The sequence below is a fragment of the Platichthys flesus genome, chromosome 24 (genome assembly GCF_949316205.1).
Source record: "Platichthys flesus chromosome 24, fPlaFle2.1, whole genome shotgun sequence".
In the NCBI taxonomy this organism is placed as follows: Eukaryota; Metazoa; Chordata; class Actinopteri; order Pleuronectiformes; family Pleuronectidae; genus Platichthys; species Platichthys flesus.
The window spans coordinates 10,133,685-10,160,284 of record NC_084968.1 but is presented as its reverse complement, the minus strand read 5'-3'; the positions used below and the strand labels follow the sequence as shown (position 1 = coordinate 10,160,284).

The 26,600-nt window shown below is 44.7% G+C and overlaps 2 protein-coding genes across 2 annotated transcripts; one reads left to right on the top strand and one right to left on the bottom strand.

Annotated features, from left to right (window-relative positions):
• Positions 1–913: 913 nt before the first annotated feature.
• tnk1 (tyrosine kinase, non-receptor, 1) lies at positions 914–8,575 on the bottom strand. The gene is made up of 14 exons (XM_062383500.1): positions 8,313–8,575; positions 5,539–5,717; positions 5,361–5,431; positions 5,064–5,237; positions 4,837–4,989; positions 4,471–4,748; positions 4,268–4,394; positions 3,957–4,103; positions 3,760–3,854; positions 3,271–3,519; positions 2,895–2,959; positions 1,865–2,328; positions 1,665–1,760; positions 914–1,440 (listed from the first exon to the last, which is right to left on the bottom strand). The coding sequence occupies exons 2-14, from the start codon at positions 5,693–5,695 to the stop codon at positions 1,264–1,266; spliced, it is 2,253 nt and encodes a 750-aa protein (XP_062239484.1). The 5' UTR covers positions 5,696–5,717; positions 8,313–8,575; the 3' UTR covers positions 914–1,263.
• Positions 8,576–12,011: 3,436 nt separating this feature from the next.
• trmt44 (tRNA methyltransferase 44 homolog) lies at positions 12,012–22,078 on the top strand. Its single transcript, XM_062383502.1, has 11 exons — positions 12,012–12,385; positions 12,461–12,578; positions 12,725–12,944; positions 13,028–13,096; positions 13,457–13,564; positions 13,947–14,018; positions 14,346–14,452; positions 14,791–14,974; positions 16,379–16,733; positions 20,631–20,747; positions 21,422–22,078. The coding sequence occupies exons 1-11, from the start codon at positions 12,061–12,063 to the stop codon at positions 21,670–21,672; spliced, it is 1,926 nt and encodes a 641-aa protein (XP_062239486.1). The 5' UTR covers positions 12,012–12,060; the 3' UTR covers positions 21,673–22,078.
• The last annotated feature ends 4,522 nt before the right edge of the window (positions 22,079–26,600 follow it).

Here is a 26,600-nt window from a genome sequence, read left to right as displayed (position 1 = left end):
TAAAAGAGAAGTAAGTAGGCTACTCACTTGTTTATTTGTTTTTCTGTGCAGAACTTTATGTACAGTAATTTATTTAGGCTATTTACCTGTGTAAAACTGGTTTTAATTCTATATTTTGCTTTTATAGTATATATAGGCCTAATGTGTGATGCTATTTATAGGTGATGAATATTTGTTTTTGGGCTGTTTACCCATTAATATAAATATATATATATATATATATATACAGTGGTCACCAAAATTATTAGAACACCTTTAGGATCTGACAAAATTGACTTTTTTTGCCTCCAAATCATGATTTAAATTCATAATGTTCATGAAACATGCAGATGGTTGCTCTGAGCACAAAAAAATAACAGATGAAGTGAGTCCTACTGATTTTATCCAATTTTAAGTTTAATATTTGGTACGTCCACCTTTTGGAGCAATTACAGCAGCACATCTCGCTGGCATAGTGTCAATATATTTGTTTTGGAGGGTAAAAAAAATGTAAATTTTGTCAGATCCTAATTGTGTTATAATAATTTTGGCCACCAATAGGTATATCACCTGCTGCACTTTTTGTATTTATTTACTTTGCTTATTTACACAATATAAGCTGATATACATACTTGAAATGTGTCGTCTTAATGATGTTTCCCAGAGAGCTTTCATCCCCCCTTCAGTACAATTTAATGCTGGGGAATACAATAACATTAACATTCAAATTCCCTATTAAATGGAATGTTAAACCGTAATGCATAAATTTATCATGGTGAATCCTGTGAAAACCTTAAAAGAAATGGTATTTATTATTACTGTAATGAAAATATATTAGATTGTTTTAATTCAAAAATAAAAACCCACCGTTCTACTTCTTTGTAAAAACCTGAAGCCCAATTACCCACAATGCAACTCAATGGACTTCAATGTGTAAAATCAGATCAGAGCAGATCATCACTTTTATTCAACAGAATAATAATTTCTAACACAATATATACAAAATCATTCAGGTACAAAAACTATTTGCAGCTAATGTAATGTGCAGGATAACATCTCAGTGAAAACACAAATTCAATACAAAATAAAAAACATTTGAGTCATTGTGCATTTTGCTTTTTAAAATTCGTCCATCTTCATTTTCAATCTCCACTGGAGTAAAATGTCCACACAGTTTCCACATGGAGGCCGTGTGCGTGTGATCACATGTCAGTTTGTCCCCGTTCAGCAGGACGCCGCTGAAAAAAGTCAGACGTCCACTTATTTACAAAAGTCCAACGGGCCTCAGACGCGCCGCTCTGCGCTGACCTGAGGTCGCTCCCTCTCTGCCGTGCCGGTCCGGTCCTCCCGGGACGACCGGATCAGGTAGCGGCTGGCCAGCTGCAGGTTCCACTGGTACCTGGAGAGGATCCTCAGGCAGTCGTCTCTGGAGCAGAGGCTCAGCGAGTACAGCTGCTCGAACTGGGGGGGGGGGGGACAAGAGGACATTAACGTTTTCCTCATAGTTGTGAACTCCAGAAAACCTCCACACCCAATTCAGTAGATCTTTACCAGAGTTCATGCCCGAAACCGGCTTTTATGTCTCATGTTTATTACTTTTTGTTGAAAGGTGCTGTACATGTGTGTATTATCAGTTTGTTCAAACCAGAGACAGGAAGTTAATGTGTCTTCTTCATGGTTCAGACCTTGAGTTGTTGCTCGGCTCGCATCGGGTTCCAGTCACAGCGTTGTAGTGCAGCATGAACCTCCTCCGTGGTCACTCCGTGTACTGACTCCATGATCTGACCAGAGCACAGCATTTATTTGATACCTGTTTTAGTTCCAAAATATTCCTGATATTTTTCCTGTAGAAAAAAACTAATCTGTATGAAATCTCATCTCATACCTGTCCGATGAGACCTTCCTTCGTGTTCTGCACATGTGACGACTTCTCACGTTCCCTGGTTCTCTCTCTCTCCCTGTTGTCCACCTCATCCAGCTGCGGGGTCGAGCGAGCCAAGAAGGCCATCTTAGCCAGGTTGGAGCCCAGCTGAGGCTGAGGAGGGGGCTGTGCCGGTAGCTGTGGCGGAGGGGGCAGGATCAACTGCGCGGGCCGGGAGGCGCCTGGGAGCGGGATCATGGGCCTCCTCGGGGACTTGATGTTCAAGCGCTTCAGGTTGGGGGGCGGCGGTCGAGGCGGGGGGTTGATACTGGCCTCGCTGAAGCGACGGGTGTCCTGCTGCATCAGCGCGTTGCGAGCTGCCATCATGGGGGTCATGAGTCTGCCATGCTGGTCCACTCTGAGCATCCCGCCTGTGTTAGCCCGAGGCCGCGGTTCACCGAGGACCGACTCCAGGCTCTGAGACAACCCTGAAGACACAGAGAGTCGAATACAGAATCAGTGCTGAGAGAATAAACCGGGTTTAGCCTCAAATTTCCACTAGGGGGCAGACTGGTCAAATGTGACTGAATGAGTGAGTCGTTAAACAAACAGAACTTGGGAAGCCAAGTGATTAAAGGGAAATTAAGTGAAATGAAAATAATTGTACAACTATATAAAAAAATATAATTTAAATAATAAGCAGGTAGGTAGTAGGTCATGATCAATGGATTTATATAGATATTTATAAAGACCCTTGAAAGCTCTTTACAGTACAAGTTGCTTTCACTCAGACTGGAGGTGCTGCGATTGAACCACCAACCTTCTAGGTTTGGTTGGTAGAATTGTCCATTCTACAAAACCAAGGTCCTGCTGCTTTCAGACCAGGACCAAGACAATATTATAACACCGGTTCTATCCTGCTGCTTTCCGACCAGGACAATATTATAACACCAGGAGATGCATGGTTCGATCCTGCTGCTGTAGGTATATTGTGTCATGGTCTTTGCAGCTCCGCTCACCATGTTCTGCAGCTGTTTGTGTTTTCAGTCCCTACCTGCCATTTTCTGCAGATTGGATCCGTCCTTCTCTCTGAATGGGTTCGTCCTCCAGCTGCCGCTGCTGTTGCACAGGTCACAAAAGTGAACACAGTTAGTTTGACAGCTTTGACTCACAGAGTGCACAGAGTGACAGCAGGGGAAAGGTCAGCGCTGCAGTCTGGTTATCTTTCTGTAATAAAGCTCAGGGACTCGGGCAGCGGAGGTGGGAGAAATGATAAAGGCAGAGAAAAAAAGGGGAAATTTTTTGGTGTATTTTGTGCAAAGGAACCCAAACCGAACCCAATGCTTTCCCTGATTTTAGACAAGTGAAAAATATCAAGTAGACAGATGAGCCAAGGGAAATCAAAGAGGAGGGTGAGGGGTGTGACTGACTCGTCCAGGCTCTCCTGTCCTCTTCTGCCGCGATCAGGGATGAGGTCTCCGTGGCCGAAGTGCTGCAGACTTCCCTTCAGAGGCGCCGAGATGTGGATCGAGATGGAAGGGGGAGCCGGATGACTGGATGACGCGTCGGGAGCAGCCACAGTGACACCAGGAGGGAGCAGGGGTGCGGCGAGGCTCGCAGGAAACCAGCCGACTGAGAGCGTCCTCTGGTTCTGGCCTCTCCACTCGCTCAGCTCCAGACTGCAGTGCACAGTGAACTTAGTTTAACTTAGTTTAACTTCTGCTGAACAGAAGCACAACGACCATTAAAAGTTCAAAGGAGCAACTCCTCATTCCAGATCTGTTAAGTTGAACTAATCACTGTCAAATACCGAGGACTCCATGAGATCCCGTTTGGAATGCGGCCTTAATTAAAATCCTTTCCTCATCTGAACAAAAGCCCATTGTCTCTGCCAAAGTTTAGCCTTTTCTGTCACTCACCCATGATCTATGACCGTCACAAGGTCGTTGGCCACCAGGGGGAGTTTTCTGGGTTCAGAGAAGTCCCGTGTCACTTGCACCTCCATTGGTTTCGCCTGTGGATATGCGGAAAAACAATAAAACAAAATTAAAAATCACAGAATCTTCTCTTTGGTCCATCACCGGCCACAATTGAGTCTTTCTGCATATTTCCGGACCTCGGTCACCAGGGTGGCGAGCTTTGCGAAAGTGGGTCTGTCTGCGGCGTTGCAGGCCCAGCACATCCTCATGATGCTGTACAGCTCCTGAGGGCAGTCCGGCGGTTTCTCCATGCGCTCGCCCTCCCGCTCCACTCGCCACAAAATCTACATCCAAGGGAGCACACGTCAGGAAACACTGAAACACTGAGTCACGGACAAACAGTGTCGGGGCGGGGCCACACATTCCACACACGCAGACAAACACGCAGACTGGCACGGAGACAAAAACGGGAAAAGTGAATGTTCAGACGGAGCCGACGAGCTGGTACCTGTCGGCCTGTGAGCCCGAACCACGGCTCCTCGCAGTACGTGAACATCTCCCACAGCGTGACGCCGAACATCCACACGTCTGAGGCGTGGGAGAAGGCGCCGACGCGAAGACTCTCTGGAGCACACCTGTAGGACACAGCAGTTAGACCAGACCAGGAGGAAAGTGGGAATTGTAAGTCCCTTAGTCTCCCCGTGCCCTCACCACGCGAATGGGATGCGCCTGTGAGCCGACATGACGTAGTGATCGGCCTCTTCGCTCAGACCCCTCATCAGGCCAAAGTCTCCGATCTTCACCATCTCCCTGGAGGCCAGCAGCACGTTTCTGGCCGCCAGGTCCCTGTGGATGAACCTCCTGGTCTCCAGGTAATCCATCCCCGCCACGATCTGGGCAGCAAAGAGCCAGAGGCGGACGAGCGGGTACTCGAACTGACGTGAGCGCAGGGTGTCATACAGTGAACCCTGGGGGGCCAGCTCCGTCACCTGGAGGATGGAGATATGGGTCAGTTGGTATCCAGCACCCGGTTTTACTCACCCACTTGAGTGTTTGATTCAAAACATCCCATCCTACCATCTTGAGCGGCTGTGTGAGCACCACGCCGTACAGGCGGATGATGTTGGGGTGATCCAGCGACTGCATGGTGGTGACCTCCTGGAGGAAGTCGGTCAGCGTGTCCGTCTGCCGGGACAAGCTGCTCCTCAGGGACTTCACTGCCACGGGGAGCTGAGAGGAGTCGAGAGGGTCAGTGCCAACACAGTGGGTTCTAAATCAGAGTATCTTATGATAAGGTTCCTCACCACTCTCCCGGTGGGCGTGTGCCACTCTCCCCTCCTCACCACCCCGAAGGACCCGGAGCCCAGCTTCTCGCCCAGGACCAGCTCAGTGTCCATTATCAGACTGGGGAGAGCGCGGCCGCCGGTATCCTGGCCCTGGGTCGGCTCGCCTCCATCCTGACTTCGCCCGCCAAACCCCTGTGAGCATTGATAACTTTATATAAAATTCACTAACATGAGTAGTTCACACAAACACACACACACACACCCATTACACATGAAACCTACAACAATGCTGATCTAGTGAGATATATTTCAGACCGTGGGCATCGAGGGCCGTGATCGGGAACTGGTCTTGTGGCGTTTTATAGCATCCCATAGTCTTCGTTGTGCTGGAAGAAAAAGATTAACACTCAAGTAAAGACACTGAGATGATAAAATGATGTGTGTGTCGACTCTCAGCCGACGTGGACGATCAGAGGGGACGGAGCAGGCTCACCTGGTTTGCTGATTCCTATATGCTCCAGATCCGACTCCTTGACGTAGGAGAAGTGCTCGATGCAGGTGATGTTGAGGCCGTCTCTCACGCGCAGGTAGAACTTCTCCAACTGGACCTCGGAAAGGAGCTTGTGCAGCCACTGGGTGTCCTGGTCCATCAGAATGACCGGGCCGAGCTGCCTGTAGGGGGTCAAAGGTCAAAGGTTTACAAGAAGCAAGGTTTTCTGTAAAGCTTTCTAGTCCAAGGATCTAAGACACACCTCCAACATGCAATTCTAACTTTATCATGGTTGTCTCTGCATCTCCCTCATTCCATTTAAGAGCCTGTTAAACAGTAACTTGCTCATGGTCCTTTCCCTCATAAGGTTACCATCGAATCCAAACACAAATGTTCAGCTGTGAGCATGTGTTGTTTTTATATTCTTTCTGTTATTGGGCCAAGTGAACAATGACAATATACAAATCCAATAAACCCATAACAGAAATAAATAACAAAGATACATATATACGATATACTATATATATGTTATATAGATACAAGAAAATTAACAAGAATATATAAAATAGAAAACTTGACAAATAAAACTCAATGGGGGTGTGCCTTCATATAACTTTGATCACATTACAAAGGGAAAATAGATTTGAGAGAAAATAGCGTTACACAAATCAATCTTTCATTCTCATATTTTAATCAACTTGTCTTGTTGCAGTCTGATAGAAACAGTGATTCTATATTCTAATAATCGTCTGCTGATCTCATTCTGCAGAATATTTAAGTTACACAAACCAAACGAGAAACAACAGTTCATCTTTAAGCTCTTATCTAAATAAGAGGTGACGATCCTGCAGGGAATCTTTCAGCGACTTGAAAACCTAAGAGGCGGAAGCATGAGTCTGTGGTTTGGGGGCACCAGTCGGACCGGATTCTGTTCACACAGCATTCACTGTAACAGCAGGAGACACCAGACGGCAGAATGAACTGTCATGAGGCCGGTTGGAGGATCCTTTTCACCTTCACGTCTCCTACTGACACATTAAAGCGAGCGCCCTGCAACAAGTGCAACAACGAGGACGATTAAGCCACTGAATGAAAAACTAAATCACAGCAATTACCCCTGAAGTCGCTGAAGGCTTGTTCAGCCATAAAACACCTGCTTATCAGCGCCGAGCCCAGAAGCTATGAGTCAGGGAAGCTCTTCAACATTCCCATGTCAGCTGGAAAGGACAAAAGTTGACGTCAACACTAAACGTCTCGCAGGGCTACATAGTCTTCTGCAAAGCCAGACATGTGCAGGTGGCTACCGGCCCAGGCTTGCATTGACTTCTGAGGGCGACTCCCCCAATCGTTAATTATCACATGAAGTTCAACTGAACGTGAGGCGAGCTCCCTGCAGGTTGCTCCGAGGGAAGAAAGAGAAACGGTGGACACGGCCCCTCGCTGGTAAACAAACAGAGCCCTGTGATCTTTCTCTCTGTGTGCACACGGATGAATTTTTAACCCGCTCGGCTACTGAAACATCCTCTCAGCGTAATGGCATGTGGGACTAAGTGGCCAACTATTTAATTTAAAGTATAGAGTGACGGATCAACAGCAAGACGTCATATCTGTGAGTTCAAGCCACAGCCAGCAGCGTCCGTTCACCCAGAAGGACAGAGGCGTTTGTTTACTCGGGGGATGCCTGTTTCCTTTTTACTGAGAACAAACAAGATCAATCCACAGTGCGACACTCCGTTTGCACAGAAATGAAAAACCCTCAATCACATTTGAAACACACGTGTCTGTTATCGAAGGGGTGACGGGGGTGTGCCACTCAGCATTTGAGTGTGTGTGGAGTGAAGAGAAGACGTATTCCGATCTTTTATTTGTGTGACAGCAGAAGTGCTGTAATATCAAAATGACCTACAAATTGATACAAATCTCTACATTTAAAAATACACTCACAAAAAAAAGCATTGTCACGGTTAAAGAGAAGTCAAAATGTGGTGGTGCTCTTTCATTCTCCTGAATTATATCTTTTCAGTGGTTACTCATTAAACGGTTGATGTTCTGCGGGGGGGGGGGTTCCCCTCTCAGCTCGGGGGCCCCAGGCCGACTCTTTTGCAACGCCCCTGCGGGAACCTGTTAGAAACTGGTTTACTTACTTAATCCGACACATTGCACCATAACTAATAAACGGATTTTATACTCAGCTCTGAAAAAACTACATTAAGATGTGTATGTCTTAAATTAACATTTACATTAAAAACAGTGACAACTGTTCTCTGAAATTCAACAAATCTGGAGTGAACTTTTCCATTATTTTTGTATTTTGTGTATAAAAACAGAAACTTAAGTAATAACTGTATAAGTAGATTAGAAGGTTAACATTTGCCTTTAAAATATAGTTTAGTAGGAAGGAACTAGACTTGTATAAAATATAAATAAGCAACTCAAGTACCCTGCAATTATAATTAAGTGGCCTTCAGGATTTGACAAGGATGTTAATCTACTTAATTACAATCTATTATTATGTCAACATGTCAATTTGGGATATCTTCCATTAATAAACTTTATTTACATTATTGTGCAATATGGTTTTAGGGCCTGTGTAACACATGGAACATTATTAATATCATGAGATTTCCTTTAAAACCAACATAATGACCTTTGACTTCATATTTGTATGACCTTTCTCCTCATTATAGATTTTAAATATAGCCAGATAACTCCACAAAGCTTCTCCATCTTTTACATATTTGTCTCCATCCACTCGGTTCCATCCCCGAGACACTCACCGTTAATCAGAAGAAGCGGGTCCTGGTTCTATCCGCGCACACACACACCCAGAGACCAGTGATCCATGTTGAGAGCGACGCACGGTTTCATGTCAAATCACGACTCCCCTGTGAGTCCTGCAGCGTCTCACTAACACATCTCCATCTCGTGGATCCACGTGGTTCTGAAGCGTGAAGGTTTCCAGGTGTTTGTGTGACTCTTTTCTATGTTTTGCGTCCCCGGAAGAAACGAGAAGTGAGTTTGTGTTCTCTACCTGTGTGTCCTCCGCTGCTGACTCCGCCCCTCTCCCCGGTGACTGGGCTGTGACCACACCCCTTCCTCCCTGACGTGTCTCACCTGAGATTTCATAACACAACAGAGCATAACACATCCAACATAACATAACACCACACATAACACAACACAACACGTCACAACATGTACTACACAACACAACATACAACATGAGATTACCAATTCAGGTATACTATTATTAATTAATGTCATAAATCACCAGCAGAGCAGCCATGTTGGCTCCAGTGATCTAGAGCTTTATGATCCAGGTCTATCTGGTGTGAAGTGAGGTTATAGTTTTACATCATAAAAAATACAGTAAACTCAGTTGAAATATGTTGTACTATATTATTATTTATTATTACTCAATAAATAAACACCAATACATGCCATAAATCCAAGCGTTTCAATTAATTGGGGACGTTTGAGGACTTTGTAATTCATTTATTATTAACTGCTTATGAACATGTACAACTACTCACTTGATGGATTGTAATAATTTGGACAAATCCAAGCTTTCAATCAACGTCTTATTAAAAAGTATGTATAGGTTAATAAATGGTGATTCAATAATAATTCTGCAGTTGTTTAATGATTCTGGTTCAGATAACCTGCTGCAGTTTAGGAGGAGTCCTTAATAGACTTAAAAGATAAAAACACACTGTGATGAGGCTGGAGGAGGGTTTTTGAACAACCTGGCAACCCCACAATTGATTCTTATAATGTAAAAATTTGCATTTTGCACTTTGATGGAAGCATAAATATTCGAAAGACATATAAAAGGTTGAATCAACAAAACAAAAAACAAAAAACTAAAGAAAAGGATTAGGACTGTCATCCTCTGACTGGGTGTGCCTATTAAACAGTTTCCTGGAGCTTTAAAGTTGTAATAAGTTGATTGTCCTCTGACTTCACAGCGTAATTTACTGGAAATTGTTACTAAGTGATGAGGATTAATTAGTCAGAACTAAGGGGGAAATGATACTGTAAATAACGTGATGAGTTCTCTCCATTGACCACGTTTGGCCTGCGTTTGACCTCAGACGAAACCGGCACTGATCTGTGACTCAAGTCAAGAAACTCAGATGGGTTTTCGTCTACGGTCTTTCGCTCCTTCATTCCTCCTCGCTGCAGAACCAGTCTGACAGGATTTCTGTTTTCTCCCCCTCCCTCCCCCCATACATTTGAATGTGAAACAAACCTGCAGGCAGCAGAGTGGAGGACCTGCTTGCACTTTGCACTTCCTGGTACAGTATCTGCATCGCGCATGCTCGCGCCTCCCTGCCCGCCTGAATTGCTCAACGCCCACACAATGGAGCTCTGCCACTCGAAAGGAGGCTGCAAACAGGAGCGGCCCCGGGGATCCGCTTACGCTTCTTTTCATGCACTTTGAGCGAAGAGTTGTCAGAGGCCAAGAGGCACACAGAAGGTGTTTTACATTGGGAGTTCAATTTCTTCTCATAGGGTGTCAAACCTGTTTTCCACTTCATATACCTTCATTGATAATTTGACAGCAGGGCCTCAGCCAACAACCACCACAAACAACAGTGTTGACTGAACCTCAGCGTCACAACTTAACCCAACAGACATTTTTTACAGCAAATTGTCGTATGGTGTTTCATTTGAGTGTCAGCTGACAGTGTGGGAAGTGTGTCTGAGAGACGGGGACAGCCGGAGGTGAAGAGACAGGGCCTATGTGTGTATAAGCTATGTGCATTGAGCAGAGGCCGTGCTGAGCTGAGAGCGAGCAGCAGCGTTCTCACAGTCATAAATGATAGAGTTATGAAGCGGTGCTGCCTGAGGGACGGGTCGTTTTTCCACCTGTGAAAATCGGCCTCTGTCATTGTGTTATAATGGTTCCTGTGAAATGAACGAGAAGGGAATTAGATACAGGACAGACGAAAGGAGAATAGAGGGCGTAAGTTTGCATTATTTGACAAAAGAGGTCAAGAACAACAGAAAGAATCCAACATTTCATCAAAGAACAGTCATGTAATTTAGTTTAAAGCTAAAAAAAAAACTAATTTAAGCAGTATCCCTTTGAAAATACAATTTTTAAGGCGATGGATAACTTTAGAGCAGAAATATAAGCTTGTAATAGAGTGTTAAAGATAAGAAAAGAGTGAAAACTAAATAAAAATAAAACATAAATGCCAAAGTAATATTTATATAAAATAAAAATGGGCTGGGAATATACAAACAACTACCAGATTCGTGGCTGCACAGCTGAATCTGATAAACGTTGCTCTTCTTCAGGGACACTCGTCCTCCTCCAGAACATACAACATGAGATTACCAATTCAGGTATACTATTATCAATTAATGTCATAAATCACCAGTACAGCAGCCATGTTGGCTCCAGTGATCTACAGCTTTATGATCCAGGTCTATCTGGTTGAAGTGAGGTTATGGTTGGGTGTAAAAATAGTTTTACATCACAAAAAAGACAGTAAACTCAGTTGAAATATGTTGTACTATATTATTATTTATTATTACTCAATAAATAAACACCAATACATGCCATAACTCCAAGCGTTGCAATTAATTGGGGACGTTTGAGGACTTTGTAATTCATTTATTATTAACTTCTTATGAACATGTACAACTAATCACTTGATAGATAGTAATAATTTGGACAAATCCAAGCTTTCAATCACAGTCTCATTAAAAAGTATATATAGGTTAATAAATGGTGATTCAATAATAGGTCAGCAGTTGTTAAGTGATTCTGGTTCATATTTTGCACTTTGATAGAAGCATAAATATTAGAAAGACTTATAAAAGGTTGAATCAACAAGACAAAAAACTAAAAACTAAAGAAAAGGATTAGGACTGTGAACCTCTGACTGGGTGTGCCTAATAAACAGTTCCCTGGAGACAGACAGCAGGTGACATTTCTTCCTCCTCCAGAGGAAGAAATGTCACCTGCTGTCTGTCAAAATCTGAACAACACACACACACAACAAGTCTTAGAGAAGAAACACAACAACAGACTTCCTCCCTCTCCTCCATCTCTCACCTCTCAGGACGACTTCTAATAATACTAATAACTTTATTTTTATCAGACCTTTCGAAATACAATTAAAGAGAACAAATAATAATTAAAATATAAAGAAAGGAAAAATAACTAAATTATGATTTAAAATGATTAAAATGAGATAATGTTAAAAGATAATAACACCAACAGCACAACCTACTGCCTCCTCACTGTAATATCACTCATCAACCGCGAAACGTCATCATAAAGTGACGATATATATTAATTTATTTTTAAAATCAACTAAATATTTTTAACAACATCACGTCCTAAAGATTTTTGTAGATAAATGTGATTCTGTAAAACAAAGACTTATTCTGAAAGGCAGTTTAATCACCAACTTCCTTCCTTCTTTGCGCATACAAAATAAAAGTACCCGGAAGTGCTCCCTCCGAGTGTAAACACATGGCTACCGGCTGAGCGCGTGAAGCCGGACGATGCCGAAGCTCTCGGACGTGAAGTTCCCCGCGGACTGTGCGACCCTCCCGGCGGGTTTCTGGTCGGCGGTGGGGGTGTGGGTGGAGAAACCTCACGTCGTCAACAAGCGTCTGTGTGGAGCTAAAGAGACGGAGGCTAAAGATGCCCAGGACGTGAGCCTCCTGCTGGACGTCCCCCATGACCCGGATGTGTTGTCCTTCCTCACCTGCAAGGTCTCACCTGCACGGACACACGAGAGGGACACGAGCTGCTCCTCCAGCGTCAGGACGTTCATCCCCAAAGTCAGCGATGGGGCGAACCTGCGGAGAGAAGTCGTCCTGAGAGGTGAGAGATGGAGGAGAGGGAGAGGGTCTGTTGTTGTTGTGTTTCTCTTCTCAGACTTGTATTTGTGTTGTTCAGACTTTGACAGACAGCAGGTGACGTTTCTTCCTCTGGAGGAGGACACAGACGGACGAGTGTCCCTGAAGAAGAGCAACGTTTATCAGATTCAGCTCTGCAGCCACGACTCTAAGGGATGGTGAGGCTCAAGTCATCTCACATCTAATCCTGGACGTGTGTGTCTGACGTACATGAATATAATCCATTGATAAAGATGGATATTAAGGTTGATGCTGATATTAGGAAGTAAGAAAGAAGAAGCTACATCGCTGGTTTCCTCTTCAGGTCCTTGGAGCTGCACGTCTTGTTTCCAGACTCCTGGTTCTCTGACGGCGTGGTGTACCCCAAGCTGCCGTGGCTGACCTCGGACCTGCTGCCCAAGCTGGTGCGTTGGGGCAGCGAGTGCAGGACCAGCGAGTTCAAGAGCACCCTGTCGCTGCTGCCCGTGGAGAAGTACAGCCTGGTGTACCAGCAGCTGAAGGACAAGTACAAGTCCATGGTCAAGGTGAGGAGAGAGGACGCGCTGAGGCCCGTCCGTGGAGTGTTTACTCTGGAGTTGTTGATGTTTGTGGATGTGTGTTTTCTCAGGTTTGGCCTGAGGTGACTGATCCCGAGAAGTTTGTCTACGAGGATGTTGCCATCGCTACATATCTCCTGGTGGGTTCAGACCTGAGTGGGTCAAGTACACTCAGAAGATTGATATGTGCTTTAAAAAACACAATGTCCCGTGTGTGTTTGTGCATGAAGCTTTAGATGCTCACGCTCGTTTGTTGTGGCGGAAAATCATTTCTATCCGACACGTGTTCTCAGGTCACGCAGCCAGAAAGTGGGTCAATCAATTTTCAATGTGAGAAATAGTGTTGACCCAGCAGATCAATCTGTGTGTCATGCCAGAGGCAGGTGAAAGGGTGTCAGGAGAAGCAGCAGCTGCAGCAAGTGTGGCGGTGCTGCGGTTTTAAATTGCTTTTCAGCAAAGTGATTGAGAGCCCTCATGAACAGCACCCGGTCTCTGTGCAGGTGCTGTGGGCCGAGGAGCGGGAGGAGAAAGGCCTCGCCGACCGACAGTCCTTCGTGGACCTCGGCTGTGGGAACGGCCTCCTGGTCCACATCCTGACCTGTGAAGGGGTGAGTGAGGGACGACTGTTCTGTTGAAGATGGATACTAGATTTGTGTATAATTGCATTTCTCACACGCTCTCTGTTGAATAATGGAGGAGGAAGAGATTAATGAGAAATAACTTTAAATTATAAACTCCAGAGAAACTGGGTCTCCTCAAAGCCAGAGGTCTTTCAATTATCTGTATCTTCAGCAGCAGCTTAATCAATGACACAGAGCTGGTGGGAGCCCAGGTGAGAGGGACTCCTATCTCTGAATACATAACATCCACACCACCGTGTCGTCTTTATGTCCTGTCTCAAATCGGGACAGGCTTTAATTGAAATGACCCGCCGAGCCTCCTCTTCGTGGGGATTTAGTCTGCTCACCGTCACGCCATCTTGTGTTGCAGCACCCGGGGAAGGGCCTGGACGTTCGGAGGAGGAAGATCTGGGACATGTACGGAGCACAGACCCTGCTGGAGGTGAGCGGGCCTGAGACCATAATCAGGTTTTTAATTAGAGGGATTACTTTTTAAGATGAAACAGAGGATTTGTATCATGTGATGGAACTGATTTATACCATTGAATCATTGATTAGACTATAAGTTCAATCTTAACCTTGCAAATAAGGTTTTTAATACTGACGTCCCCTAAACACTAAATAAGTTATCATAAATATAAAATAAACAGTTCTGTGATTTATTTAAAGTTTTCCCTTTTTTACACGATTCCCATTAAGTGATGCAGAATCGAATCACGCCAATGTACAGCATGTCTTCGTCCCTTCTCATCATTTTCTGCTATTTCAGGAAAAGGCAATTACTCCCGGTGAGAGCTCCTTATTCCCGGGCGTGGACTGGCTGATTGGGAACCACTCGGACGAGCTCACACCCTGGATCCCCATTATAGCAGCCAGGCGAGTCATCAGCAGACACAATCTCACTCAGCCGCTCGAGAGCCACCTGATCTCTCAAGTTTGGAATAACATCATCAGGGGAGGGAGGATGTGTAAACACGTGTGTGTGGGGCAGCTCACATGTGTGTTTATCAAGACAGCCACCGGGTGGCGGTGCTGAGCCTCAGTCTGAGAAACCTGCTTTTTCCATTGTTGTGACTACGAATGATAATCTCTCAGGTCTGAACAGTTTCCGTTCAAGCAGTTGTGAAAACACTTAGATGAGTATAAGCAGCTCTAGGTAAAGATTAATGACATTTGTTTTCTTTGAGGAATAATCTTTTGCTTTCATTCCGCAGGTCGTCTTACTCCTGCCGGTACTTTGTGCTCCCATGCTGCTTCTTCGACTTCTTTGGAAAGTACCAGCGTCGCCAGTGCAAGAAGTCCCAGTATAAAGAATACATTGACTTCATCACAGAGCTCAGCCAAGTCAGTGGCTTCAACACTGAAGAGGACTGCCTGAGGATACCATCCACCAAACGGGTGAGTACATCACCTACTTCATAAGCTGACCTACTTCAGCTTATGTCTTTAACTTCCTATCATTTTGAAAAGAAGTCTTAACTTAGCACATAGGCATCTGTCTTAGTGTGTAACCTAAGTTAACAAACAGCTGCAGAGCCCAAGTTAGCCTGACTGTTTGTCTCTAGTGTGGTTTACCCCCATAAGAACCCTGGATCCTACACTTCCCATAATGCAACTTGACAGCATTTGTCATCAGACTCTTCCTGGTACATTAAATGCCCACGTCAAGAAAACTCAACCATGGCTGCAACTATGGATGATTTTCATAATAATCAATTTTTTTTTCATTCATTCATTAATCGCTTGGTCCATTAATATAACCAATGCTGAAGAAAGGCAAAAGACAAGTAAGGTTTAATGCCATTTTAGAAATAAATGTAATGCCAACTTAATATCCATACTGGCAAAAGTGAGATATAACAGAAAATCAATATGGATTTTAAGTCATATTTGTTGTCATAGATGTAAAATGAGCTCTCAGGTTCAATAGATGATTCATTTTACCATCATCTCATCGTTTTTGGACCAAACCGCTTTGGACTTCAGTCATTGGCTGGAATTGGCACATGAAATAAAACGACACTTAACTCATCTGAGGGGCTGTCGTTGACATTCATGTCACAACAGAGGCAACTTTTTGGAGCCTTCAGATCCACAGAGGACGTGAGGCAACTGTTTTCACATGATGAGTGAACGAATATGAATAAACTGAATATTGTAAATCCGATCGTTTGACGTGAACACTACATGTTCATTGGCTCTAACTCTTGTTAGTGGGCGATGAAAAGGTCTTTCCAGGGATTCATCGGTTCTCTCCAGAAAATGACCATAAAATATCTTCCTGCTCTTCAAACGGCACAGCTGTGCATCTTTACCTCTTTCCCACAGGAGCCTCGTTCAGCAAAGACAGATTAAAACAAATCAAGCCTCTATCGCTCCCAGAGGGACATTTGTTTGATATCCGGCAGCCATTAATAACTGATTCACATGCGGAGACATAAAAATAACCAGCAAATACTTACTGGGCTTTTAATGGACGAGGATCCGTCATTATCTGGTTTCACATTAATGCAAAAGCTGCTGGAGGAGCTGATGTGTTTTGAATGGGAAAAGTATTGGATGATTGAAATAAAAGTTAACAGTGAAAATCTGTAATTTTACGATGGGGTTTCCTAATAGGAAGGTAGGCCCCCCCCCCAACCCCGTATCCAGATTTGTTGTATTAACGTTTTATTATGTCTGTCCTAATTCCCCTTGTCACTTATTGGAATCAGGGAGTTGTGTTTCTGCTCTGAGTTTTCTGGTTGTGCAGTTTGCGTGTCCATGGGAGCTTCCCTGACATTCAGCCTTTCCTTCCTGCAGGTGTGTTTGGTAGGAAAGACGAGAACCTACCCTCGATCTGCCGAGGCCGAAGCAGAGGCCGAGCAGCGGAGAGCTCGTTATGTCCAGAGCCGACAGACGACACCCGGGGTCGCAGGTCAAAGGTCGGACATCAGGAACGACGACGACTGTTGCCATGGGAACGCAGACGGCGAGGTCACCAGCGGGAGCAGCTGGGGAGCCGGGTTCCAGCCGCGGGACCGGGTGGAGGTGGTACGAAACTGCGCCTCGCTCCCCCGGGACTTTGTGGACGGCATTGTCCTGCAGGTGGCTAAGAGCCTTCTGGGAATGACTGTGGATGACGGCGGTGGGCGCCACGGAGACTGGAACCGAGGAGGTAAACAACAACACAAGTCACACAAAGAATAAGACACAAAAACATGTTACAATGTTGCTGCTGAAATCAATTTAAAAGCAATACGTTGCATGTTATTTAAAGGTATGAGAGCTTCTAAGCTAGTCGTACTTAGCAGCATTCAAGCTAGGTTTTTCTTGTTAATGATTGTATAAATCTGCTGCCTCAGTTAGCTTGTGGGATAATAGTGCGTTCCATATTACAAACCTGAGCTGATATCGTTCCAGTTGCACAAGAGAAATGTTTACGTTTAGCCAGCTAACCCTTGTTAGCAAAATCAGGGCTGGCTCCAGTTGCAGCTTCCGACTATGGGGTCGGAAATGTAAGAGAATGCTCATGATCTGCTGCTGCTTGTAGCCTTGTGTAAAACAGACATTTGAGTGTTTGTGATATCAAACTATTCCTTTTTAACACATTTTTGTAAACCTGCAGTAACTGTAGTTTGCCTGTGTGTGGCAGTACAGATGTCACCTGTTCACCTGCGACATGTCTCGCTTCGCATTAATCCTCGTCAGCGCCTCAAAACGCATTTTCTAGCTGCTCCGTGGCACATGTGGCAGCTTCTAAAGTCTGAACCTCTCGTCTGATCCCCCCCCCCCCGACCTCTCTCATCACCACACTGTCCCCTCGCGGCATCAGTCGACGGGGCACTTGGTGACACAGCGCGACGCCGTTTTTGAACTCTGCATCTCGCCAGTCTGCCAGCCACTTCCTGCGCCGCTCGGTACAGAGGGTGCCTCACGTTGCATCACGCACACATACAGAAGCACTGCTTCACTTGCGCACACACACTGCCCACGCATCACCTTTGTCAGTGGCACTGCATCCCCCCGCCGCCGCCACACACACACACACACACACATACACGCCATACCAACTAGATAAGGAGACGAGGACTACTATGATTAAAACAGAAAATTCTCCGTCAAGATGTCAGGGGCTGAAATTAGACATAGAAAATATGAGGCGAATAAAGGGAGAGCGTTCCCCGGTATAGAGATGAGTCGATGAATAATGCACCACCCTGTATGATTTATGCATGAGTGTGCATTTGTATTGAGGTATTCCTACCAGTTATCTGCTGTGTAAGAACAAAGGGTAGAACCAGGCCGAGGCAGCTGATATCGAACAGATCCACGGTGGCCTCAGAGTCACCGAGAGAGGCCTTTTGAGATCCAGTCTATTTTCAGTGCACCTTCAAAGAGTGTGATGGATATTGATATTGTAATCTTTTCATTTTTTTATATTAAAAAACGAAAATCAGGGGTAGACTTTTGGATATATAACTTCCTGGCCTAATCTCGATAAGCCAGCAATCTTGCTTTCTATCAAGTCTTTGGTCTAAAACATATACTTATGAACTAACAGGACAAATGGGGTTTCTGCCATTTATGGAGTCGACAAATCGAAGCTTTAAATAGTTGAGGAAACATAAACCTTGTTTTAACAAAGATGGATCAGTTTTGGAAATATTAACTACAGCTTTGATTCATCGACGGTAATTAAAAGGCCTCAAGTTTCAGATGTTGTCTGAAAGCTTTGCCAGATTCTTAGACTTGTTTCCTTCAACTCGAGACTTTAATCAAAGTTTTATATGAATTGATTATTTTGCCATCTTAGTAAATAAAAACCAAACGGTCATTTTGGCATTGGAACCTATATCGGAAATGTTGCATCAATACGAGCCCAGCTGCTGTTACATCACACTGAACTCTGTGTTCTGAAGTTAAAAGGCTTCACAGCTCGCTGGACTTCACAGCAGTTAAAAGTGTGAATATGTGAATCTTGCTGCTGCAGCTGTGAGTCGGGTTATTAATTCATGGCCGCTGCTCTGCTGACTGAGCTCGCGTCGTTATGTAATCGCGCCGAGAAGGAAAGTAGGTGCGCGTCTAACACAAGTGACATCGCACAACGCTGAAGCTCCACAGAGCTAAAGGATCATCTGAGGGTTGGAAACCTCCAGAAGTCCTCGCTGTAATCTGTGCTTCATCATCACCTCTGTCATCATCGTCCTCACACCTGCCATAGGATTATTACACCTCACTTATAATACTCTAATCCTGTAATAGTGTAGAAGTGGAGGATGTTCTCAAGTAAACAGTACTTCATTAACTCAAGTATGTACTTGCTCTTGATTTGTATTTATAGAATTAAAAGTACTTGCTGGGTGTAACCTACTCCCTAATGCAACAATCTACTACTTAAGTATGGCTAAATCTTTTTCTGGGGTGGGGGGTTCTTAACCAGTAATTTTTCTGTTTAGATGCATGTTCTGATTGGATCAGTGTGCCAATACCCCCTCCCTCATTATTCATTATCTTTTAAAATATATAAAAAACAATATTAACATGTAACACAATGCTCTTGTGGAAAGGAATAGAAAGCACAGGTATTTGCTGATATATGTAATTGAGTAAAAAGTGAAAGATACGTTCAGTAAAGATTTCTATATTCTGTTACTGTTCTGCTTTCTATTTATAAGCATATCCGAGTTTAAAAATAAAATATGATGGCACCACGAGTGTATTGAACTTCAGATGTTTTATTAACCTCTCAGCGTCTTCTGAGCCAATTTCCCTCCACTCAGCCTGATTCTGAAACGGCTCGAGCAGCAAAAACCGTCCTCCACAACAAGCAATCAGTCGCTGGCCACGTTTCACACATGTATGGAGGGGCGGGGGGGGGGGAGTATTCAAGCTTAAACAAGTCCAAACTCGACCTCAAGCCGAGCCATTAATAATCATCTGTGCCGGGTCTTAGTCCAAACAGAGTCTCCTCCATCAATTCTGCCCCTCTCCCATTAATCCCCATTAACATTGTAGGCGGCAAAGGGCAGCTTTAAACGCTGTATTGATATTGTATTTAGGCCCGGAGCTCCCTGGCGTCTGGGCTGTGGGGACGGCAGTCTGCCCAGTTTCACACTCGCGGCACAGGGCTGCGTTTGGCTGCTGCGGCGCCTGCGAATGTGGGAGTGTGTTGCGGTTGTTGGGGATCAAGTCGGCATCTTGTGCGGATGTATTTGGGTGCAGAACGTGTTTTTTTATTTTTGATGAATTTCTGTGGCAGAAATGTGGAAAACCATCAAACTGTTGTTCAGAAAACAGCTAAATTGAACCAAGTCAGCTTAGATCAGATGTTCAGACTTCATACATTTCAAATTTACATCGTCTCGTCTCCACCGAGCTCTTAAACCAAGGCAATTTCCTGTATGTGAAAATATACAAGGCAATAAAAAAAAAAAAAAAAAAAAAAAAGAATTCTGATTAAACCGACAGGAGCTGTCTGAGCTGCCACCAGAGATTTGGTGTAAAAGCACGATCGCATTAAGATGTCTGCGGATTTGGGTCAAATATTGTTGTGGCACAGCACAAAGCAGCGTGAGGGATCCCGCGGTGCGTCCCTCTCCAATATGTCAAAGGAAAGAGGAGGGAGATTGTCATTTGTGCGAACCAAAGGTCAGCGCTGATTGAATTCTCCTCTGGGGGGAAAAAGGGCAAAGCCACAGAATCTCGTGAGGAAACGAAGCCCACAGACGCGTGCCCTGACCACAAAACGGAAACTTTTTTGTTATAATCTGCTTACAATTCACTAAACTCAGTGCTCAGGACATTTTTTCACTATCCGCCCCCCCGCCCTTTCTCCTTTATTTTGCCTTCTGGTATCTAAAATGACTGTCCCAGAGCGGGAGTGACGGCCATGACTCATGCACTGGAAGCGGCTAGTGGATGATGCAGCAGTGAAATGCATGCTGGTTGTTCTGACGGCTTGTTTGAGCAGCTTTAATTGGGCACACTCCACTCTTCACACTGCACAACACTGACTGAGGTGTTTCTTTTGTCCCTCCTAACTTTCACCCTTTTCCTTCCTCATCTTCCTCAGGCAGCCTCTCTGTGAGCGAGGTGGCCGGGCTGCTGGAGCAGGAAACCCTGCAGCTCCTGAAGAAGGAGTGCGGAGGCCTTCAGACGCTGCTCAAGAACAACCATCAGGTCTTCAGAGGTAGAAGCCACACTTCTCTGCATCTTCCCAGTCGGTCAACATGAGAAATAGATATATTCCAGTCCAAACTTATTGAAAAAATATAGTTTAATGTGTTTTTTGGCTTTTATATTGTTCCATGTCCCATCCATTAACATGGAGGTGTCAGGTTTTATGACCTATACAGCAGCCAGCCACAAGGTGGCGATAAACTGTTTAGCTTAAATTTTAGGCAGCTGTCATATCCTCAATCTTTATATACATTCTATAATAGTTACAAATACCAGTGTACTAGAAACATATTTGTCAGTACCCAGAAAATAACTGGAATATTCAGGGATAGTCAGGCTCTTTCCAGACTTTTTGTGGATATATTGCAAAACAAACTTTTACCTTTATGTTTGTGCCTCTTGTTCACACACGAAAAGCATTTTAAGTCACTAAAAGGAGATCTGAACCTTTTGCCCTCTTCTGACTCGGCATGCCTGTTTGAGCATTTGTAGTAATTATGTTCTCGTCTGGAGATATTTTGTCAATCGAAGGTCACTGGACTGAGGTTCGTTTTAAAACCGAGGGGAAACATCCATTCAAAAAATATGTTCAATAGTAGAGCCAAGGTCAAAATGTTCTCATTTAAACTCCTGCACTTGATCCTGAACAGCTCTTGAAACTTCCTGTCGTTCCTTCTCTCTCAGTGGAAGGGGGGAGGGTGCGGATCAGGGACTGGCGGGACGGGAACACTCTCAGGGCCGACGCCAAGAGGAAGCCAGTCGCTCCCGGCGCCCTGAAAACTCGTCCCTGCTGGTTTCATGCCCACCACGCTCAGGGCTGCCCCCTGCAGGCTGAGCTCTGTGCCTTCGCCCACGGAGCCGACGACCTCCGACCCTCGACCAGACCTCTGAAGAAGATGAAACTTGAAGCTTTTGTATTCAGTCAATCCTCATGAACACTAATTTAACGTTTTTATTCAGTTATTTTTAACAAAAAAAATTACCTCTACATTTGAGCTACAAGATTTTAATTAACAGTAGGAGCTCTGTCCATCAATGGACAAACCTGCTGTAGAAGAATAACCCCACACCAGCTCCTGCAGCAGCTCAGCGAGGAGAAGGAGGATTTGGTCGGAGCTGTGTGAGACGTACTGACGGGATGTTGCATCATTTCTGGGAATCAAGTTTTTTTCCCAGTGTCCTTTTGAATTCTGTGCGAAGCTGCCAGAATATGATGCTGCTTCAGGTTTCACTGCTGGGGACTGAGTGCTTCCTTTGTTTTTTGCTCCTATTTAAGAAGCACAATTTTGCAAAGGTCAACAATCTGTTCTCACTGTATATTAAAGTGGAGGCTGAGCAATATCTTTGTGTTTGTTTAAAGCTTATGACGTCTGACCATTTCAACTTTTCCATCAACTACATCCATACTTTAAAAGTCTCTCCATATTTACACCTCTACACCAGGCCGCTGCCTCAGGGTTCACAGACGGGGCAGTGGATAAAGAGCGGGCGGCCTTTTGATGGAAGTAAATGTTAGAGGCATTAATTATTTGTTGGCAGGGGTTGAGGGGTGAGCTGGACGAGCTGCGTGGCGTCCCCTCTGGACCGCCGCTCACCACTGTCTCTGTAACACGGTTCGCTGTCGCCCCTGTGGCTCAAATGTCAGGGACGGTAAAAGCCCCACCCGGGGACGGCGGCGGGGCGATGAGAGGAGCCTCTTCAGGGGTTTGTTTGTTTACGTGACGGACTTTATTACCTCTGCCAAGGAGCTGTTGCTTTTTCTTTTGTCTATTATTCAAAACCCACTGGATGGATTTCAATGAAACTTAGTGCAAGGATGTGGTTTGGGTCGGGGATGAACACAGACGATTTTGGTGAGGATCCAGATCAGGGGAACCAAGAAGGAATTAGTTTGGTCTTTCTCTAACATGACACCACAGGGTTTTTTTTGTTGATTTCTCAGGGAATAATTCATGGATCTTGAGGAAGAAAAATGAGGAATGCTATTTATGAGAGTGTGTTATTTGGTGCCTGTATCAGGCTTCCATCTTTTGGAATTTATCAATGAACTGGCTGGAAGTAATCTGTGATTTAGTAAAAACTAACTCTTTAAAAACAGCTGCATCCAAGTCAACATGGTCAATATCAATGAAATGGTGGTGAATCAAGTTCTAGCTGTCACAGCCTCTCCTCCTTTTTCCTTTTCCCTGTGTAAAAATCCATACACTAGTCGAAAGGTAAACCCTGAGGTCAGTTAGGAGATTGGAAGCCCCCGTTTCCCTGGAGCTCAACGGCTGGGTCACTGAATATCGATGTATAGACATTTGTATTTATTGAACAAGAAACAAAAAAAAGCCCTGAAAAGATACAATAAGCATTTATTAACCTAAAAGCCTGGACCAGGACAGACCTAATAAGATACGATACAATAAACCACAATATGATGAGCATTTATCACCAAAAAGCCAAGATTAGCTGAGATTTGATGAGATAAATTAAAGATGATCCTTTATTACCTGTGACAAAAGGCCACGTCGACCTAAATGAACTACATCCACAAAAGAGCTGCCAGTGAAAATGTGGCGACCGTCATAACATGAACATGTGTGGGTTTTAATGAGCTGTTAAAGTCATTTATCTCTCTCCCCCCCGCCCTTGTGCACCCACCCTCCCCCCTGTCATTACGCCTCCTGGAGGCAATCGATTCAGGAAAATGCTCCTGGTCTGCAAAGATCATCTGCTCCAATCGACCTGCTACCCTACATTTTTACTGCGGAGGCGTGTGACGTTCACCTAACACCCCCCCCCCCCTCACCCGCCCCACCCACCCCACCCACACACACTCGCAGATAGCGTTTGTCGTGACCTTTTGACCCCATGCCCTCTCTGACCGCAACGTTCGATAAGATGTCATTATGACTCTGCTTGTGTCCGCTTCGCACCGCTGCTTGAATCCCTGTATTTATTTTTACATCAGCTGCATACTCTAGTTACTGAAGTGTTAATATATAACAGGCGTGTTGATGACTATAATTCCTAAATTGCCATAAATCCATCGTCCAGATGACGTTGAATCAGACGGAAAACCAGTTACCAACCATCGGCTCCAGATCGCTCCGAGGAATACAGATACATTAGAGCCTATAATAACACAAATGTCAAGTTTCAGCTTCAAGTTTATTTGTAAAAAAGCCGAGACAGCTCAGCGATGCAAGAAGAGCTTAGGTAAGAAAGAGAGAGAAGAAAATAAGAAAAAAAAATCACCTTTATGGTAAACACATTAAATCCATTCTCTGCTTTTCGTTTGATACTCGTTTAATCTCCTTATTACAGTTTGAAAATAGCTGCAGACTGGGATTGCCGTGTGTTCAGTTGAATTTACTTGCAGATAACAGGATCCTGTTTGTGTTCTTGTGGAAAAATATGTGAAACTTGCAAACTATGTAAACAAATGCCCTCCTTTTTGAAAAGTCTTATCTGTCTTGCACAACGTCTGATACCGAGCGGCAGCTACACGCGTCTCCCACTAATGCACTGTACGTGTCTGCCTCGCACGGAACAGAGGGGAACACATCATCAGCGCGACGGACAAAATGACTTTCCAGTGCCGGAAACAAATCTAGGTCAGGGGAGAGAAGTGGCTGCGTGTGTTCGCCCAAGCCAACAACTTTCCCCCGTGTTTGCCTCATGCTTTATTCATGGTGGCACCGAGGGGTTTTGATGTAATGCAGCTTCTCCGAGACATTATTCTGGCTGTGCAGTCCCGTTCCGTGTAGGACTTGGGCAACTGACAGCTGTCACCGGGACAAATTCCTTTTGTTTGTCTGTTGTTTGTTGAGAGAGAATCCTCTTTTGTCTCCTTGGGTTTTATCTCATGAGCTGTTTTTCTTTCTGGAGGTAGAGGCTGTTTCAGGGCATTACTGTTTGTGTTTATTCATGCTGGGATCTAGAGTTCTATGAAGCTCTTGCCCGTCAGGATCTCAGTTCTTGAGCTCATTCTTTGTCAGTTTGTAAACAACCCTAGATCTCCACACAGACGTGCACTGGAGTCCGGGTTCCTTCCTGAAAAGGGAGTGAATGTGACGAGTCAGTTGCTCCCCCCCCCCCCTGTAAAATGTTCTCATGAGCCCATCTGAGAATACAGCAGGACGATTCACAGTGAGTGAGTGGACGTGTTGATTGCATTTCCAAACTGTACGAATACAAATAACTCTGGATATAAATAGAGGAGCCGTACACCTAGAAGACTCTGTCCAAGAAGTTTTGGTGATAGAGATCTGACGCCTTTGTCGATGTGCTGTTGAAAAAAATGGGAATTATACGCTATGTTCCACCTCCTGCATGTTCTCCTCAGGCGCCAGCCGTCGCCTGAATGTTCTGGACATTCTCCTGTTGTTGTGAACATGTCTCCTGCTGCGTTCTTCACGTGTGAAAGGCAAATGTTCCCAGCACTCATTTCTGAAAAAACAGCTCTATTGACAGATGCGAGCTTCTCATTTCAAAAAACTTCAGCATGAGGAAGTTGACCTCTTTAGTTAAGGCTGGGAAACTATCTCTGTAAATTTAATTACAGAATTACCTCACATGTAAATGGCTGTAATCTTCAGTTGTCACTAAAACCAGGTGATTTTCAGTCTCGGGTCTGTTTCATTACTTTTGAGCCTCATTAAAACTGAATGGCTGCTGTGACTAAGTCACCTCCTAGGACAGGAGCTTACTCACTGAGTCTGACTCTCTACTATCAATTGTCAGTGAGTCACATTTGGGATCTGTTGTGATGAGGTGTTAATGTGCCAAAGTTGTCAGGAGACGTTCTTGCACACAATCTGGTTTCATCAGGGTCCTGGTAGTGTTTGTATGAAATCCATCCATCCATCAATCCATCAATCCACCCTTCGTCCATCAATCCATCCATTCCTCCATCCTTCCAGCAACCCAACTGTCTGTATGTCCGTCCATCAATCCTTCAAGATTCAAAACATTCTTCCCATATCAACACATTTGATTTACATTTCTGTGTTGAGTAAAAAAATTAATCTGAATTGTTTTCATTTAATAAATAAAAACAGTGATAAGAACTTTTTATGACTTAGTTCTCGAACTCAAAGTTAAAGGAAGAGAGAACTCCTCTCTGATCCTCTCGTGTCCCACTTGGGCTCTGATAAGTCCAGGATGATATTTTCATCCAGGCTCTCGATCAATAACTCGGAGCTGGCGAGCGGATGGTCACAGCAGATAGCCGATAAGTCTGAGTGTGTTCGGTGTACTGTGCGTCTCACTGAGTGTCGCATTGTACCTGCAGTAGACACCCCCCCCCCCCCCCCCACACACACACACACACTTTTCACCCGTCCTCCTCCATCACCCTCTTCCTCGACCTTCCACGTCACCTGAGTTGCTCAGAACGCGGTGGCGCTCGGAGATAAGAGTGTTACACTCGGCTGTCACACTCGTTCCTCCCTCGGTTTGGGATTGTGTGAACTGTCCTGCGCCCCCCCCGGCAGAGAGAGAAAGGGAAAGAATAGTGAAGGGAGGTTTGTTTGGAATCGTGACATTTCACCATTCGGCACATACTTGATTTGAAATTCAGAGAGTTGAGCGTCGTGCCATAGCCGGTGGAGAACTGCCAAGCACGAAAGGCGCTTCTTCTCAACGCGGAGCTGGAAATACACAACACGCACACATGGGCCGTGCACTGGCATCTGCCCAATACACTCCAATTTACATAGAGTTAAAATTAGAGCGCAGCTTATGCTTTCATGCAGAAAAGAAACCTCCATATCAACCGGTCGGTTTCATATATTAAACCTCAACTGCATCAAAATAAATATATTGTTTAATTTGACACCCGGGCGCTGACCCACTGAATTAATATTTGAAGAGA